The sequence below is a fragment of the Scyliorhinus torazame genome, chromosome 29, assembly GCF_047496885.1.
Source record: "Scyliorhinus torazame isolate Kashiwa2021f chromosome 29, sScyTor2.1, whole genome shotgun sequence".
Taxonomy (NCBI): domain Eukaryota; kingdom Metazoa; phylum Chordata; class Chondrichthyes; order Carcharhiniformes; family Scyliorhinidae; genus Scyliorhinus; species Scyliorhinus torazame.
Genome location: NC_092735.1, coordinates 9,934,461 through 9,954,447, shown reverse-complemented (window position 1 = coordinate 9,954,447; position 19,987 = coordinate 9,934,461). Strand labels below are relative to the sequence as shown.

The window sequence follows — 19,987 nt, the reverse complement described above, 5'->3', positions numbered from 1 at the left end:
AATAGCGGCTGCACTGTTAGTGTGTGTTGTGAATTGGCTCAATGACTGTATGGAATCTCCAGACAAGGTATACAAGAGGTGAAAGCTCCACCTGCTTTGATGAGTGTATGCTAAAGTCCATACAAAATAGCTTGAATGAGTCTCTTCATCGGCTCTGGTCTCCAGTTGGATATCCTTCTTGTTGAGCCAAGTCCTCCATGAAAAACGCAAATGAAACTAGGTGGGGAAAATGACCAAGCTTGTGTATCCGGAAAAGCGCATGGGTTTATATTTCACTCGATCAAGGCATTACTCCACACCAACGATGAAACCGGATGTTTCTCGAGAGGTTCAGGCAGTATTGTTGGCTTCAGGGGCTCAAATACCGACTGACGGGAAGAGTTATTCAGAAATTATGTAGACTATTCACACGCCCTTAGTCGCAGAAATGAAAACCTCTGCTGAGGCATGCTGCAGTAGCTGACGGGGGCATATAAAACTCGTATTGAGAAAGTTACATCTCAATGTGACATTTGAGTCAAATACCAGAGGACACCAACACTCCATTGTAAGTCTTCCACTGGCTTGCAAATTTAATGACATCGTTGGTTTAGACTTGAAGGTGTGATACAAAGACTGAGGTTACATTTTGTGGATATGGCAACTAGATTCGGCCTACCTACGGTTATATATGGTGGGGACAAACAGACTAGTGTAGCCAAGGAATTGGAATTTTTAAAATATGAATTTAGAGTATCCAATTCTTTGTTTCCAAGGGGCAATTTAGCGTGGCCATTCCACCTATCCTGCACATCTTTGGGTTGTGGGGGATGAGATCCACGCAGACACGGGGGAAATATGCAAACGTCACACAAGTCAGTGACCCGGGGCTGGGATCGAACCCGGGTCCTCTGTGCCGTGAGGCAGCAGTGCTAACCACTGCGCCACCGTGCTGCCCCTAGGAATTTAAAAAATGGGTTGGCTCCAGACTACTAACACCAGCAAATATTTTGATGGATAATGGAGGAGAATTCGTAAATGGTGAATTTCGGGACATGTGCAAGAGTTTGAATACTGTGGTCATGGATACTGCGGCTGAGAACCTGTTCAGCAGTTGTTAATGTGAGATGAATCACAAAGCAATGATGAATCAGGGCAGCAGGGTAGCATTGTGGTTAGTACAATTGCTTCACAGCTCCCGGGTCCCAGGTTCGATTCCCTGCTTGGGTCACTGTCTGTGCGGCGTCTGCACATCCTCCCCGTGTCTGCGCGGGTTTCCTCCCACACAAAGATGTGCAGGTTAGGTCGATTGGCCATGCTAAATTGCCCTTTGTGTCCAAAATTGCACTTGGTGTTGGGTGGGGTTACTGGGTGATGGGGTGGAGGTATGGGCTTGGGTAGGGTGCTCTTTCCAAGAGCCGGTGCAGACTCGATGGGCCGAATGGCCTCCTTCACTGTAAATTCTATGAATTGACGAGATGTTGCGCAAGATACTGGTCAACCAACCGACTTGCAAGTTGCAAATGGCAATAGCATGAACTGAAAGTTAGTTGCAAATGGCTTGGGGAGGGGCAATAGCCTGTACGATTTGGTATATGGCAGGAATCCAAAATTGCCTCCAGTACTGTCTGATGGCCCTTCTGCCCTATTTCATTAGTTCTAATTTTGATGACCACTGGAAATCATTGTACACAGGCAGGAAAGCATTTATCAAGGCTGAAGTTTTGGAAAGAATTCTGAGTGTTGCAATATCGCAGAAGACTTTTGATGGATACAGAACTGGCTCGGTGATAGAAGACAGAGCGTAGCAGTGGAAGAGTGCTTTTAAGAATGAAGGGCTGTGACTAGTGGCGTTCCTCAGGGATCAGGGCTGTGTAATATATATAAATGATTTGGAGGAAAATGTAATTTGTTTGATTAGTAAGTTTGCACAAAGGTTGTGGAATTGTGGATAGCGATGAGGACCATCAGAGGATACAGCAGGATGTAGATCGGTTGGAGACTTGGGCGGAGAGATGGCAGATGGAGTTTAATCCGGACAAATGTGAGGTAATGCATTTTGGAAGGTCTAATACTGGTGGGAAATACACAGTAAATGGCAGAACCCTTAAGAGAATTGATAGGCAGAGGGATCTGGGTGTACAGGTCCACAGGTCACTGAAAGTGGCAACGCAGGTGGATAAGATAGTCCAGAAGGCGTACGGGCATGCTTGCCTTCAATGGCTGGGGCATTGAGTTTGAAAATTGGCAAGTCATGTTGCAGCTGTATAGAACCTCAGTTAGGCCGCACTTGGAATATAGTTTTCAATTTTGGTCGCCACACTACCAGAAGGAGGCTTTGGAGAGGGTACAGAAACGATTTACCAGCATGCTGCCTGGTATGGAGGGCATTAGCTATGAGGAGAGGTTGGAGAAACTTGGTATGTTCTTGCTGGAATGACGGGGGTTGAAGAGCGATCTGACAGACGTCTACAAGATTGAGGGGCAAGGGCAGAGTGGATAGTCGGAAGCTTTTTCCCAGGTGGAAGAGTCAATTATTTGGGGGCAAGATTTAAAGGAGATGCATGAGGCAAATGTTTTACAGAGGGTGGTAGCAGCCTGGAACTCGTTGTCAGAGGAGGTGGTGGAAGCAGATACGAGAGTGACTTTTAAGGGACGTCTTGACAAAAAAATGAATATGGAGGTAATATGGTCCTCAGTAGCATGGTCGGTGCAGGCTTGGAGGGCCTGTTCCTGTGCTGTAATTTTCTTTGTATTTTGAGGTGGACCTGAGAGAGGGGCATGGGAGTCAGGCTTCTGGGGCCTTTTAAGTATATGAGGTTGAAAATAAGGCAGTCTAGGTCTGAAGTTACTTCACAACAATCCTATTTAGAAAGTGTTAACCCTATCACAGTCAATCATGCCAGGTCCTCTCAATAGGGTGGCAAAGTGGTTAGCACTGTTGCTTCACAGCGGCAGGGAACCGGGTTTGATTCCCGCTTGGGTCACACTCTGTGCGGAGTCTGCACGTTCTCCCCGTGTCTGCGTGGGTTTCCTCCGGGTGCTCCGGTTTCCTCCCACAAGTCCCGAAAGACGTGCTTGTTAGGTGAATTGGACATTCGGAATTCTTCCTTTGTGGACCCGAACAGGTGCCGGAATGTGGCGACTAGGGGCTTTGCACAGTAACTTCATTGCAGTGTGTTAATATAGTGTACTTTTGACACTAATAAATATTATTATTCCTATTATTTTATTATTATTATTATGCTTTCAAAGCTGAGATGGAGCAGCTGGGGAGTACAGTTTGCACATGGACAAGGCACAATACAAATTTTGATGTCTTAGAACTAAGTACTGTAATTAAAATTATAAAAAAAAAAAAAAAAAAATGTCAAGGACATTTTGCGAGCAAATAAGCATTTAAAAAATGATGGAGAAATGTGTCCTGAAATTCCCATCTTTGGATGAGCCCAGAAGTGTAATGTTTTTAGTGATCCCTCTCGTGCAAACCTTTATGATGGGCTTTTGAGCTCAGCTGGTTTTATAATGTTCCTCTTGGGAGAAAGTTGGAAATATTGCCCTTCACTTGGGAGGCCAAGAAAATAATAAAAAGTACTCTGGCTGCTGAAACTCTCGTACTTATTGAGGCAGTTGACATGACATTCTTTTTATCAAAGATATTAGGGGGGACTCTATATCCAGGAGATGGTGAATAAACCATATCTATTGAATGTTATACAGACAATAGTTCCCTTTTGCACTTCACAAAATGTATGAATGAGATTAAGAATTGATACCGCGAGTTTGAAACAAATGTTGGAGAAAAATAAATCTCCAAGTTTAAATCGGCAAATACAATCCATTAGTTGTCTTGACAAAAGGAATGCTTCCAGTGAGAAGTTATTGGTAGTTTTAGACGAAAGAAGCCTCCATGATGTGAATCTTGGGAGTGCAAGATCTATTTATCTCTCCATTTTAAAAAAAAAAAAAAAAAAAAAAAATCTTGTCCGTAAACATGTATTTTCCTCTTTGCTGATCGATTTCCTTCTTAATAGGCCTAGCTCTAATTTTCAGATGATGGCACCTTGTTCGTGATTCCCCCAAAAGAAAAGTTTCTCTGTAGCTACTGTATCAGATCCTGCTTAATATTATGGACACCTTTTGATCAGCACCCATTTACCAAAATGATATTGAGGCAAGAGGGCTGAATTGGGGACATGTTGCACAGCCAAGCTTCTACCCCCTTGAGTCGAGGAAGATGCTAAAGGAATTGATAGAGAAATTATTTTCTCTGATGGGTAAAGTTCAGCTGAGGAGATCACCTTAAAATTAGAACTGGGCCACCAGGGGTGATGTCAGGAAGCAACTTCTTCATACACATTCCTGCTCTCCCAAAAGGCCGTTGAGTCAAGGAAATGGAGGATGGCTATGCTGAAGACACTTGGAGTGGAGGAAGGTATGGGATGAATTTTGGGTTCCCCCGTCAGGACGTGGCCGACAGGTTGGGGGTCTCTCCACCTTTTCGGCAACATTCCCTGGCCATGGGGGCCTTCTCTTTTTTATTCTTTCCTCAGCCTCTTGTACAGAAAGAACACTTGAGTGTGACACGAGAGCAAATTTCATGCCTGACCTCTTAAACAGTGAATGATGCTGGCTAATTCTAATTTGACATTCCCACACAAGATAATTTCCTCCCACTCCTTCCATTTAATCTGAAGGAAATGGATCTCTCGAAAGGGAGTCTTGTGCTATGACCTGGAGTGCGCAATAAAAATTCAATCCCTTGCTAAACAGCAAAAGCATGTGAAGCAGCGTGTGTAGCCATGCAACTATTTGGAGATGTCATTTCAAAAATATGCAAGATCTTTGAATTTAATCCTCGGGTACGTCTATTTTCAGCCGTTCTATTTTTGTTCGGGTCTATCGCGTGAAGATGCTCCTTCAGTTGCAAAGTAGTTGTTAGTTCTTGCCTTTCGATGGAGATGTATTTGAAACTCCTGAAGCCCTTCGTGCCATTTTTCCTCATCACTTTGCTAATTATTGCACTTTTCCTCATCATTGACGCCATTATTCACGGGGGCCCCTTCACTGATCCCCACTTCTTCGAAAAGTTTGACCGCAGAAGACCCAACCCAGTCTCTTTTAATTGGACTGGGATAAGATGAAATGGGTTTGACTGTGCCCTTCATTCAAGAGTGTATGACTTTTGAAAGCTTATAAAACGGCAGCAATGGTTTTGATCTAAGTCCTGGAATTGTTCTACTGCACGGCTTATTTAGGTGAGTTTAAAGCAAGTAATATAGATTTTCATCCAAAATGTTACTTTCCTAATGCAGTGATCATGTTGCCTGCAGTTGGGCAGAATGGGTAATTAAAGTTTCAGCATCTTGAATTTGGTAACAGATTCTGCATGTGCACATATATAGATTTGTAATAACTCCCAATGTATAGTTACATGTTTTATTTGCATTCTTTTATAGAACATAGAACAGCACAGTACAGGCCCTTCGGCCCACGATGTTGTGCCGACCATTTATCCTAATCTAAGATCAACCTAACCTACACCCCTTCAATTTACTGCTGTCCATGTGCCTGTCTAGTTTATGTAGAATTACAGCAACCGCTCCAGGAACACCATTCTCACCCTCGGAGTCCCTCGCGCCCACACAAACCCCGTTATGCTCCTGTTGACCCGCCTAAAGAAGGCCTTCGGGATAAGAATGGGGAGGCATTGGAACAGGAACAAAAACCTTGGGAGCACCGTCATCTTAACTGACTGCACCCTACCCGCCAGAGACCGTGGCAATGCGAGCCACCTCTTAAACTCCTCCTCCATTTGCTCCACTAGCCTCGTGAAATTAAGTCTATGCAGGGCCCCCCCCCAGCTCCTGGCCACCTGGACCCCAAATACCAGAAGCTCCTCTCCGCCCTTTTTAGTGGAAGCTCGACAATCCCCCTCTCCTGGTCCCCTGGGTGAACCACGAACAGCTCGCTCTTCCCCATGTTGAGCTTGTACCCGGAGAAATCCCCGAACTCCCTGAGGATCCTCATTACCTCCGGCATTTCCCCCACTGGGTCCGCCACATATAGCAGCAAGTCATCCGCATAGAGCGACACCCTATGCTCCTCCCCACCCCGCACCAACCCCCTCTAGTTCCTCGACTCCCTCAGTGCCATAGCCAGGGGTTCAGTCGCCAGTGCGAAGAGCAGGGGGGGGACAGGGGACACCCCTGCCTCGTCCCTCGATGCAACCGAAAGTACTCAGACCTCCTCTTGTTCGTGGCCACACTCTCCATCGGGACCTCGTACAACAGCCTAACCCACCTGACAAACCCCTCCCCAAACCCGAACCTCCTCAGCACTTCCCACAAGTACCCCCACTCTACCCTAACGAAGGCCTTCTCAGCGTCCATCGCCACCACTATCTCCGCCTCCCCCTACCTCGTCGGCATCATAATAACGTTCAGGAGCCTCCGCACATTCGCGTTCAACTGCCTCCCCTTCACGAACCCCGTCTGGTCTTCGTGGATGATCTGCGGCACACAATCCTCAATTCTCGTGGCTAAGACCCTCGCCAGCACCTTGGCATCTATGTTTAACAACTAAATCGGCCTGTAAGACCCACACTGCAGGGGATCCTTGTCCCGCTTCATGATCAAGGAGATCAGTGCCCGGGACATCGTCGGGGGCAAGGCCCCCCCCCCCTTTGCCTCATTGAAGGTCCTAACTAGCAACGGGCCCAACAGCTCCACATTGTTTTGTAGAATTCGACCGGGAACCCATCCGGCCCCGGTGCCTTCCCCGCCTGCATGCTCCCTATCCCTTTGGTCAGCACCTCCAGCCCAATCGGGGCCCCTAATCCTGCCACCAGTCCCTACTCCACCTTCGGAAACCTCAATTGGTCCAGAAAGCGGCCCAACCCTCCCCCTCCAGTGGGGCTCGGACCAATACAGTTCCTCATTTAAGTCCCTGAAGACCCCATTGATGCCCACCACACTCCCTCCCCTATCCTTAACTCCCCCGATCTCCCTAGCTGTGTCCCGCTTCCGAAGCTGATGCGCCAACATCCGGCTTGCCTTTTCCCCATACTCATAAATCGCCCCCTGGGCCTTCCTCCACTGCGCCTCCGCCTTCCTGGTGGTCAACAGGTCGAATTCGGCCTGAAGGCTGCGCCTCTTCCTCAACAGTCCCTCCTCGGGCACCTCTTCATACCTCCTGCCTACCCTCACCATCTCCCCCACCAGCCTCTCCCTCTCACTATTGGCTAGAGTTAATGGTTAGCTTAATTTTGCCTTTTGCATTGGAAATTTGAATGGAGGAACTGGATGATAGCAGTGTGATACTTGACCATGTGGGCTTCCTGGGGATAGTTCTAGTATTGCTTTTGTTGTTGTGGTTGCTCTTGAAGGTGCGCTTGAAAGTAGCTGATGGACTGAATGGCCTGTAGACAAGTTAAGCTCTCCACTTGTACTTTAGCGGAGCAACATAGAACCATAGAATTCCCACAGTGCAGAAGGGAGACCATTTGGCCCATCGAGTCTGCGTCGGCCCTCTGAAAGCCACCCTACATAAGCCCACTCCCCTGCCCTATCCCCGTAACCCCATGACTCCACCTAACCTGCACATCTTTGGACATTAAGGGGCAATTTAGCATGGCCAATCCACCTAACCTGCACATCTTTGAGTCTGTTCCACCATTCAATTAAATCATAGCTGATCTGTGACCGAAATTCTGCATACCACCTTTTGACCGAATTTCTGCATACCACCTTTTGACCGAAATTCTGCATACCACCTTTTGACTGAAATTCTGCATACCACCTTTTGACCGATATGCTTTAATACCGTTTGGTTAACAGAAAAATCTATCATTCCTGCCCTTTGCTGAAGAAGGTTCCAAACTTTAATCAACTATTGTACATACTAATGTTTCCTATTTAAATTTTTTTTTTTTTTTTACAATTAAGGGGCAATATAGTGTGGTCAATCTACCCACCCTGCACATCTTTGGGTTGTGGGGTAGAGACCCACACAGACACTGGGAGAATGAGAAGTGTTACTCCTGAAAGTTTTAGGCTATGCCTCAGTCCCAGACCCCCAATGCGGCGGGAATTGGTTTCCTCTACCTGCCCTATCTGCTCCCCGCCGTAACATCCTGAAAACTTTAATCCGATCACCTCTTAACCTTCTATTAGCACAGATGATCAAAAGCTCTCCTCTGAAACTCTTGATTATAGCAAAGGGGCTATACTGGACCTAGTATTGGGGAATGAGCCTGGCCAGGTGTAGAAGTTTCAGTAGGGGAGCATTTCGGGGTCAGTGACCAATATTCAGTAAGTTTTAAAGTGCTGGTGGACAAGGATAAGAGTGGTCCTAGGGTGAATGTGCTAAATTGGGGGAAGGCTAATTATAACAATATTACGCAGGAACTGAAGAATTAGATTGGGGGTGGATGTTTGAGGGTAAATCAACATCTGACATGTGGGAGGCTTTCAAATGTCAGTTGAAGGAATTCAGGACCGGCATGTTCCTGTGAGGAAGAAGGATAAATACGGCAAATTTCGGGAACCTTGGATAACGAGAAATATTGTAGGTCTCGTCAAAAAGAAAAAGGAGGCGTTTGTCAGGGCTAGAAGGCTGGCGAGGGCTAAAAGGGGTCACGAAAAGTCATTGGCAAATAGGGTTAAGGAAAATCCCAAGGCTTTTTAAACGTACATAAAAAGCAAGAGGGTAGCCAGGGAAAGGATTGACCCACTGAAGAACAGGGGAGGGAATCTGTGTGTGGAGCCAGAGGAAATTGGTGAGGTACTAAATGAATACTTTGCATCAGTATTCACAAAAGAGAAGGAATTGATGGATGTTGAGTCTGGAGAAGGGTGTGTAGATAGCCTGGGTCACATTGAGATCCAAAAAGAAGAGGTGTTGGGCGTCTTGAAAAATATTAAGGTGGATAAGTCCCCAGGGCCTGATGGGATCTACCCCAGAATACTGAAGGAGGCTAGAGAGGAAATTGCTGAGGCCTTGACAGAAATCTTTGGATCCTCACTGTCTTCAGGTGATGTCCCGGAGGACTGGAGAATAGCCAATGTTGTTCCTCTGTTTAAGAAGGGTAGCAAGGATAATCCAGGGAACTACAGGCCGGTGAGCCTTACGTCAGTGGTAGGGAAATTACTGGAGAGAATTCTTCGAGACAGGATCTACTCCCATTTGGAAGCAAGTGGACGTATTAGCGAGAGGCAGCACGGTTTTGTGAAGGGGAGGTCATGTCTCACTAACTTGATAAGAATTTTTTGAGGAGGTCACAAAGATGATTGATGCAGGTAGGGCAGTGGATGTTGTCTATATGGACTTCATTAAAGCCTGTGACAAGGTCCCTCATGACTAGTACAAAAGGTGAAGTCACATGGGATCAGGGGTGAGCTGGCAAGGTGGATACAGAACTGGCTAGGTCATAGAAGGCAGAGAGTAGCAATGGAAGGATGCTTTTCTAATTGGAGGCCTGTGACCAGTGGTGTTCCACAGGGATCAGTGCTGGGACCTTTGCTGTTTGTAGTATATATAAATGATTTGGAGGAAAATGGTCTGATTAGTAAGTTTGTAGACGACACAAAGGTTGGTGGAATTGCGGATAGCGATGAGGACTGTCAGAGCATGCAGCAGGATTTAGATCGTTTGGAGACGTGGGCGGAGAGATGGCAGATGGAGTTTAATCCGGACAAATGTGAATAATGCATTTTGGATGTTGCCTGGTATGGAGGCCATTAGCTATGAGGAGAATTAACTTGGTTTGTTCTCACTGGCACGACGGAGGTTGAGGGGCTGATATTTCTGAGGGGCATAGACAGTGGAATTTTTCCCCAGGGTAGAGGGGTCAATTACTAGGGGACATGGGTTTAAGGTGCGAGGGGCAAAGTTTAGAGGAGTTGTACGAGGCAAGTTTTTTTACACAGAGGATAGTGGGTGCCTGGAACTCGCTGCCGGAGGAGGTGGTGGAAGCAGGGACGATAGTGACATTTAAGGGGCATCTTGACAAATACATGAATAGGATGGGAATAGAGGGATACGGACCCAGGAAGTGTAGAAGATTTTAGTTTAGACGGGCAGCATGGTCGGCACAGGCTTGGAGGGTCGAAGGGCCTGTTCCTGTGCTGTACTTTTCTTTGTTCTTTGACACCAAAGTGCTAACTACCAAGTTGTCAGAAAATTCTGACTAGAAAAATTTATATGAAAGGGAATGTTGCTGCAGAAGATGGTGTGTATTGGCAATGTGTGTGCATTTAAGACCACAACTTGCATATTGATGATAAAAGAGACTCGCTGCCTATGTTTTTTGCTGTACACTCAATGACTCCTTTATTGAATGGTTGGCAATCAATAAATCAACCAATCCGCACCCTTTTCCCCATGCAGCATGAACTGCTTTTCCCTCTGAAATTTGGTATTTTTGCATCTGTCTTGAGATGAGTGCAAGGAGAAAAGCTTCGGCAGCATGTCTCTTTTTCTTTCAGCAATACATTTAAGATCCATGTTTATACAACAAGTGTCAAACCGAGTACAGTACTTGGTTGTGAAACGAGAGCCTGATTTTATTTACGATTTCCAACATCTGCAGTATTTTATTTTTTTATTCCATCTGTGTTTCAGTGAAGTGTTGTCTATCCTGTGTGTTGTGCCCAAGCTATCAGCATTTTTTTGTATTCTATAAATGGTTTTCAATTATATTTTAAGTACACAGTAATTAGGAAAGCTAATGTTATTATTTATTGCGAGGGGATTGGATACAAAAGTAGGAATATTATGCTTCAGTTCTACAGGACATTGGTGAGACCACATCTGGAATACTGTGTACAGTACTCGTCTCATTTCTCAGTACACGTTCGGTAGCTCTGCATTCATTCCCACATAATTGCCCTTCCTTAAGTTTGAAATACTAGGCTTGGACCAAGTCTTTTTTTCCCCTCAAACTGAATGTAAAATTTATTATGATCACTGCTCCACAGAGGTGCCTTCGCAGTGAGGGTTATCGGCTTATTCCATCTCCTTGCACAATACCAGGTCTAGTATAACTTTGTGTCTGGCACACATGGCTAGGCAGCTTGTTCGTGATGCAGAGCCAGCAGCACTGGTTCAGTTCCCCGTACCGGCTGAGGTTATTCATGAAGGACCCGCCTTCTCCATCTTGCCCCTCACCTGATCCTCCGGCTAAATCACCACCAGTCAGCTCTTCTCCCTCAAAGGGAAAAGCTCCCTATCGTCATCTGGGACTCTGGAGACTTAACTGGTTTGATCAGTTCATGTTTTGTTTTGAATGCTACATTCATTCAGATACAGAGCCTTTAGACCATGAGACCATCAAGCCATTAGAAATAGGAACAGGATTGGAATTGAGCCTGCTCCGCCATTCAATCAGACCGTGGCCGATCTGACATTCCTCACATCCCCTTTCCCCGTAACCCTTCATTCCCTTACCAATCAAGAATCTTATCTCCTTCTCGGCCTTCAATATACACAAGGACGCTACCCCTGCAGCTCTCGTGGCAAGGAGTTCCAGAGAGACACAGCCCTCTGCGGAAAAAATCCTCCTCATCTCCGTCTTAAATTGGCATCACTTTGTTCTGAGACTGTGCCCTCTGAGACGCTTGAAAGAAATTGAATTTGTATAGCACCTTTCAAAGCAGTAAAATGTCCCACAGTGTTGCAAAAGAACTTCATCAAACAGCGATATTGGGGCAGATAGGGAGGTAGGTTTGAGAAGCGTCTTAAAGGAGGAATGGGGCACAGAAGTTTAGTGGGGGGGGGTGCTTAAAAATCGGAGGTACTGAAGAAGTCCGAATACAAGGACTGCAGAGGTTTTGTGGGGCTGAAGGTGGTTCCAAAATGATGTGAATAGAATTTGATGCAGCTTACCGTTTGTGAGCTGCTTCCTTTCTCTCCTCCGTATATAAAATCCTGCACTCCACGCTTCAGTTTGTTGCATCTTCTAAGACTGGTTATGGAGACTAATCAATCAACAAGCAAACCACTAACAAGAGAATGTTGGGTTTCTTCCAGTGTAAAATATGAAGAACCGCAAGCAATTGAAGGGCTGGCAGGGGCACTGGATACTCGACAGCAGAACACCGGAGCTGTAAGTGTTTACTTCAAATCTATTCCCTATACGCAGCTCACTAAATATTATAATGAATGGAGGTTTCAACTTGACTAATTCTCTAAATTGTGAATTGGGTCCAGTTGTTTGTACTTGCTGAAGCAAGGCGAGTATCACTTCATCAAAACCATTGAGAAATTTAATTTAGAAATAAAAATGTACTGCTCTTCAGAAACAAATGGGACTTGATGGTTGTTTAAATGCATTTTCCTTTTGTTATCAAAATGCAGATGAAATGTGTGCATTCTGAAAGTTTTGACCTAGTCTGTTCCAGGGACGGTTCAGGGCTGGTTGGCCAATGCCGATGGTGCCACAGATTGGTGAGATTTGGGTCTACCTTCAGTACCAAAGTCTCTACCAACGACAGAAAACGTAACCCAAAAATCTTACAGCAACTGATAAAAGCATTGTTATTTCTCCAGAAAAAATGTAGAGTGGAAAATAATATATATATATATATATATATATATATATATAATGAATTGTGTGTAAAACCAATCCCAGTCTCTGTGTGATTGATGGGGAAGTTCCCATCAATGGCAATGGGCAGCAGGGTAGCACAAGTGGTTAGCACTGTGGTTTCACAGAGCCAGGGTGCCAGGTTCAGTTCCCTGCTGGGTCACTGTCTGTGCGGAGTCTTCATGTTCTCCCCGTGTCTGCGTGGGTTTCCTCCGGGTGCTCCGGTTTCCTCCCACAGTCCAAAGACGCGCAGGTTAGGTGGATTGCCCATGATAAATTGCCTTAGTGACCAAAAACAGTCAGGAGGGGTTATTGGGTTACGGGGATAGGGTGGAAGTGAGGGCTTAAGTGGGTCGGTGCAGGCTCGATGGGCCGAATGGCCTCCTTCTGCACTGTACGTTCTATGCTCCCCATCATTTCCATTCTAACTATAGCGATGTCACTTTACGACGCTGGTGAGGGGTGAAAAGTCAAGAATTGGTTTTGCTGAACATTAACACCCTGTAAATCATTGTGAATCACTTTGCCATCATGAGAATCTGGAAGACGCTATACAAATACAAACTTTCCCTCTTTTTTTTTTTTCCCCAATTAAGGGGCAATTTAGCATGGTCAATTCACCTACCCTGCACATCTTTGGGTTGTGGGGGTGAGACCCACGCAGACACTGGGAGAATGTGCAAACTCCACACGGACAGTGACCCAGGGCCGGGATCGAACCCGGGTACTCGACGCCTTGAGGCAGCAGTGCTAACCACTGCGCCACCATGCCACCCCGAAATACAAACTTTCCCGTTGCTCCACTGCCTCCATCTCCAATGATACAATTACAATAAACACTAATTGGAATTTTTTTTTTTAAATTTAAGAGTGCCCAATTTCTTTCTTTCCAATTTAGGGGTAATTTAGCGCGGCCAATCCACCTACCCTGCACATCTTTGGGTTGTGGGGTGAGACCCACGCAGACACCAGGAGAATGTGCAAACTCCACACTGACAGTGATCCAGGGCCGAGATCGAACCTGGGTCCTCAGTGCCATGAGGCAGCAGTGCTAACCACTGCGCCACCGTGCCGCCCCACGAATTGGAATTATTTAAAAAAAATAAATTTAGAGTACCCAATTAATTTTTTCCAATTAAGGGGCAATTTAGCGTGGCCAACCCACCTACCCTGCACATCTTTGAGTTGTGGGGGTGAAACCCACGCAAACACTGGGAGAATGTGCAAACTCCACACGGACAGTGACCCGGGGCCTGGATCGAACCTGGGACCTCGGCGCCGTGAGGCAGCAGTGTTAACCACTGCGCCACCGTGTTGCCCTGAATTGGAATTATTACAGGATAACTACAGTCCTTGTTCATTGCTGAGCACTGAAATTTATAACTCTTATCTGAGAGGGTCTTTTGGGTGGATCAAGCGAGAGTCATAGAACATAGAACAGCACAGTACAGGCCCTTCAGCCCACGATGTTGTGCTGACCATTTATCCTAATATAAGATCAACCTAACCTACACCCCTTCAATTTACTGCTGTCCATGTGCCTGTCCAAGAGTCGCTTAAATGTCCCTAATGACTCTGACTCCACCACCTCTGCTGGCAGTGCATTCCACACACCCACCACTCTCTGTGTAAAGAACCGACCTCTGACATCTCCCCGATACCTTCCTCCAATCACCTTAAAATTGTGTCCCCTCGTGACAGCCATTTCCACCCTGGGGAAAAGTCTCTGGCTATCCACACTCTCCATGCCTCTCGTCACCTTGTACACCTCTATCAAGTCACCTCTCTGCCTTCTTCGCTCCAGTGAGAAAAGCCCTAGCTCCCTCAACCTTTCTTCATAAGACATGCCCTCTAGTCCAGGCAGCATCCTGGTAAATCTCCTCTGTACCCTCTCCAAAGCATCCACATCCTTCCTATAATGAGGCGACCAGAACTGGACACTATTCCAAATGTGGTCTAACTCGAGTTTTATAAAGCTGCAGCAAAACCTCGCGGCTCTGAGCTCAATCCCCCTGTTAATGAAAACCATCACACCATATGCCTTCTTAACAACCCTATCAACCTGGGTGGCAACTTTGAGGGATCTATGTACGTTGGCCACAAAATCCCTCTGTTCCTCCACACTTCCAAGAATCCTGCCTTTAACCCTGTATTCCGTGTTAGCCGTTTTAGTTGCTGTGATATGAAGAGTCTAAAGTTCTTGTTCCTTTTCACCAAACACCCTTTATTTCACTTCCACAGCCTCTGCACAAAACTCTTAACAACACAGCACCTGGCAGAGGCCACCTGAAGCCCATTTACATATCAGTGTCAATTAATGGATACTTAACATAAATGAGACAACGAATTGCAATGTCTCTTAACCCATTACTTAACAGTCTCCCCTTCCTTGGAGAAAAAAATAATTAGGTGAAAACAAAATTTCAAGAAACTAAAAAACACACAAATGATTTCCCCCCTCTTTTTTTTCTTTTTTTTTTTGTTTGGACGAGAAGGAAAAGAAAACAGTCACAGAAACAAGCGCCCTTCATTAACTATATCCAAAAGTTTCTGTGAACTCGCCCCTCTTTTCGTAAAACAGTCTGACAGTTGATAGCTCCTGTCGACCCATTTAATTTTTGTTATTTCCCCTCTGTCCAACATCTGCTTCAAACTTGCGATGTCTATCCGTAACCTCTTTTCATTGACACTTTTTGAAGAGTGCACATTTTCCCACAGGGATTTATTGTCAATGTGACAGTCAATAGGTATATTACCCTAATCCCAAAATTTCTGTCAATATCATACTTGTATAAAAGGCCATATCCACCGCCTCTACAAGGCTTAACGTCTCAGCAGCCAAAGTGCTTTTTACCACTCTCCTTATTTTCTTTGTTTCCCACACAAGCGGGCAACATTTACCATTGTTCCCCAAAGGGAAAATTATAAAACCTCCTGCGCTTGAAACCCCATCACATAAATTTGCGTAGGACGCATCAATATAAACTGAGTTTCAAGTGCTTAAGGTCACCTAAAACCAGGAACTTCAAAACACACTCCTGCATTTTTAGTTTGGCCAACGCTTTATTTGCTCTTATTATGTCTTCCACTTTGGGATCATTCATTTTTGTACTCGACTCTTAAGACATCAAAACTCACGCTCCGGTCTAGTCTGTCTACCTAACCAATTCAGTTGCCGAATTGAACTTCGCAGTTGCTCTTTTTCTATCTTTGAAACCATTGCGTCATTTTGTGAAACTCGGCCACGACTAATTGCTATTGGGCTTTCCAAATAAGATTGCTGACGTAAAGTTGCCCCTAACTTAGTCTGTCCAATTTCCAGTCCAATATATTTAAATGCACCGGAAGCCTGACTTCCAACCTTGAATTCTTTCCTCAAACCAGAGATTACAATAGCTTCAAAATCACTAGTCCCACCCCACAAAAAATCATCAACATGCATCATAAAAATGCCAGAAAGATTTCCTTTATAGTGTCAGTAAAACATTGCAGGATCTGCTTTCAACTGGCAACAGCCTAACTTTAACAAAACTGACCTTACCGAAAAATACCAGACTCTAGATGCATCATTTAATCCATATACACATTTGTTCAACTTCCAGAGTACCCCTTCTATGTTAGCTGCTTCTTTAGGAGGACGGAGAAAAATGTCTCTCTGGAGCTGATGCCCCTGCAAAAAGGCAGCTTTTATATCTATAGATTTGCATTCCCATGCCTTTGTGGCTAATAGAGCCAAGAAGATCTTTAAAATAACCTTTCCTGCTGTAGGTGAATCTACCCTTAAATCCTGATCTTCTGAGTTTTCTTCAAATCCCCTTGCCACAAGCCTGGCCTTGCCTTATAAGTTCCATCCGGAAGAACCTTTTCCGTGCAAATCCATTTGTGGGATAGAGCTCTTTGTCCCCTATCCGGTACTTCCATGTATACCCCAAATTCACTCCAACTATGCAAATCTTGGTGTTTAGCTTCTTTAATAACTTTTTCATCTAATTTATTTGAAGCCACCAAAATCTCACGTGCATGTGGGCTTCTACTCCTATTAGTATTCTTAGTCTTAATCATGTTCCGAGATCTTGACAAACTACGTCCCCTCTCCCGCCTGGTATCTCGTTCTGTACTGCTACTGCTTGATCTTTCACTTCTGCTGTGGGATGTCCTTTCAATAGTTCTCGACCTTTTCCTGCGGACCTGTTCACTATCCGATGTACTATCTGAACTGGCACTGCGTTTCTGTGCCCTCCATTTTTGAACTTCGTTTTCCCAATCCATTCTCTTGACTCCTTCCCCTGAATGCTGTACATTCAACCAATGTTTATAATTTCCAGTGGCCTGCCCTGCTCTACTAATAACAGTTGCATCCTTCCATTGACTAGACCCTTCACATTTACACAGCAACTATCCTCTGCTACCAATTGTTAGACGTTTTAGTTGCTGTGATATGAAGAGTCTAAAGTTCCTGTTCCTTTTCACCAAACACCCTTTATTTCACTTCCACAGCCTCTGCACAAAACTCTTTTTTTTTTTAAATATTTTTTATTGAGATTTTTTTCCCAAACAACAATTTTTCCCCTCTTACAAAGCAAACGCAACAATAACAATACAGAAATTTTTAACAATACACAAGTAACAAAACCCCTTTATCTTTGAACTAAACTAAACTAACCCCCCCCCCCTTCCCCCCCTCCCCCCCCTCCCCCCCCCCTGGGTTGCTGCTGCTGGTCATCTGTCTTCCCTCTAACGTTCCCCTAGGTAGTCGAGAAATGGCTGCCACCGCCTGGTGAACCCTTGAGCCGATCCTCTCAGGGCAAACTTTATCTGCTCCAGTTTAATGAATCTCGCCATATCATTTACCCAGGCCTCCAGTCCGGGGGGTTTCGCCTCCTTCCACATGAGTAGGATCCTGCGCCGGGCTACTAGGGACGCAAAGGCCACAACGTCGGCCTCTTTCGCCTCCTGCACTCCCGGCTCTTCCACAACTCCAAATAGAGCTAACCCCCAGCCTGGTTTGACCCGGGCCTTCACCACCCGCGAAATCACTCCCGTCACTCCCTTCCAATACCCTTCCAGTGCCGGGCACGCCCAAAACATATGTGCGTGGTTTGCCGGGCTCCCTGCACAAAACTCTTAACGCGCCACCTGCCAGAGGCCACCTGAAGCCCATTTACATATCAGTGTCAATTAATGGATACTTAACATAAATGAGACAATGAATTGCAATGTCTCTTAACCCATTACTTAACATTCAGCATTCAAATTCGACCTTCCAAAATGAATCACTTCCATCTGCCACTTCTCAGCCCAGCTCTGCATCCTGTCAATGTCCTGTTGTAACCTGCAACAACCCTCAACACTATCTACAACTCCACCAACCTTCGTGTCATAACCCACCCTTCCACTTCCTCATCCAAGTCATTTATAAAAACCTCAAAGAGCAGAGGTCCCAGAACAGATCCTTGCGAGACTATCACTGGTCACCGACCTCCAGGTGGAATACTTTCCGTCCACTACCACTCGCTGTCTTCTTTCGGCCAGCCAATACTGTATCCATACAGCCAGATGTCCCTGTATCCCATGCCCCCTAACTTCCTGAATGCGCCTACCATGGGGAATGTTATCAAATGCCTTACTGAAATCCATACACATCACATCCACTGCCCGACCTTCATCAATGTGTCTCGTCACATCCTCAAAGAATTCAATAAGGCGTGTGAGGCATGACCTGCCCCTCAAAAAGCCATGCTGACTATCTTTAATCAAACTATGCTCTTCTAAATAATCATAAATCCTATCTCTCCGACTCCTTTCCAATATTTTGCTCACCACAGACGCAAGACTGATGGATCTGTAATTCCCAGGGATTTCCCTATTCCCTTTCTTGAATAGAGGAACAACATTCGCCTCCAATCATCCGGTACTACTCCAGTGGAGAGTGAGGACGCAAAGATCATTGCCAACGGCGCAGCAATCTCCTCCCTCGCTTCCCGTAGTAACCTTGGGTATATCCCGTCAGGCCCAGGGGACTTTTCTATCCTGATGCTTTTCAAAATTTCCAGCACATCCTCCTTCTTATTATCAACCTGTTTGAGTCTATTAACCTGGTTCACACTGTTCTCATGGGCAACAAGGTCCCTCTCTCTAGTGAATACTGAAGCAAAGTAATCATTTGGGGCCTCCCCCATCTCCTCCAGACTCTAGGCACAAGTTCCCTCCACTAATCCTGATCGGCCATACTCTCACTCTGATCATCCTCTTATTTGAAAAAATGAAAATCGCTTATTGTCATGAGTAGGCTTCAATGAAGTTACTGTGAAAAGCCCCTAGTCGCCACATTCCGGCGCCTGTTCGTGGAGGCTGGTACGGGAATTGAACCGTGCTGCTGGCCTGCCTTGGTGTGCTGTAAAAGCCAGCTATTTAGCCCAGTGTGCTAAACCAGCCCCTATATAATAATCGCTTATTGTCACAAGTAAGCTTCAATGAAGTTACTGTGAAAAGCCCCCAGTCGCCACATTCCGGCACCTGTTCAGGGAATTGAACCCGCGCTGCTGGCATTGTACTGTATTACAAGCCAGCGATTTAGCCCACTGTTCTAAACCAGCCCCTTATTTCTCAAGTGTAGAACGCCTTGGGGTTTTCCCTAATCCTTCCCGCCAGGGCTTTTTCATGCCGCCTTCCAGCTCTCCTCAGTCCATTTTTGAGTTCCTTCCTGGCTACCTTGTAACCCTCTAGAGCCGAGTCAGATCCTTGCTTCCTCTTTTTAAAAAAAAAAAATAATAAATTTAGAATACCCAATTTTTTTTTTCCAATTAAGGGGCAATTTAGCGTGGCCAATCCACCTACCCAGCACATCTTTTGGGTTGTGGGGGTGAAACCCACGCAGACATGGGAATGTGGATCCTTGCTTCCTCAACCTTACGTAAGCTTCCTTCTTCCTCTTGTCTAGAAGCTCCACTTCTCTTGTCATCCAAGGCTCCTTCACCTTACCATTCCTTCCTCGTCTCAGTGGCACAAAAACTATTCAGCACTCGCAGCAAGTGCTCCTTAAACAATCCCCACATTACTGTTGTGCATTTCCCCAAGAACAATTGCTCCCACTTTATGCTTCTCAGCTCCTGTCTAATAGCAGTATAATTTCCCTATCCTATTTAATTTTTCTAAGCTCCCAAGGAATGGAATGAAATTAGTTTTCCCATCCACTTTAAAGTGACGTTCTCATCTGCAACTCCTCATAAAGAAACCTGCGCCAAGATCCAAGTTTCCTTCTGTAAGATAATGTATCGGAGCGAAGCAACATTTTACCAGGGCTCGTTCAGTTATCCAAGTGATGATTTCAATGAACTCTGGACGGGTGGTGTGTGTATCTGTGTCCTACTCATTGTTCAATGTCTGTTGCGGCTCTGGGGATATTGGATCTCTGAAGTAGAG

At 45.5% G+C, this 19,987-nt stretch overlaps 1 protein-coding gene across 3 annotated transcripts in view; it reads left to right on the top strand.

The window, feature by feature from the left end:
- The window catches only part of tom1 (target of myb1 membrane trafficking protein), a 145,296-nt gene that overhangs the window by 86,219 nt on the left and 39,090 nt on the right, over nt 1–19,987 (top strand). For all 3 annotated transcript variants that reach the window (XM_072492035.1, XM_072492037.1, XM_072492036.1), the window contains exon 12: nt 12,010–12,085. In XM_072492035.1, coding sequence (XP_072348136.1) covers nt 12,010–12,085 — 76 coding nt within the window. The remainder of the gene's footprint in view (nt 1–12,009; nt 12,086–19,987) is intronic.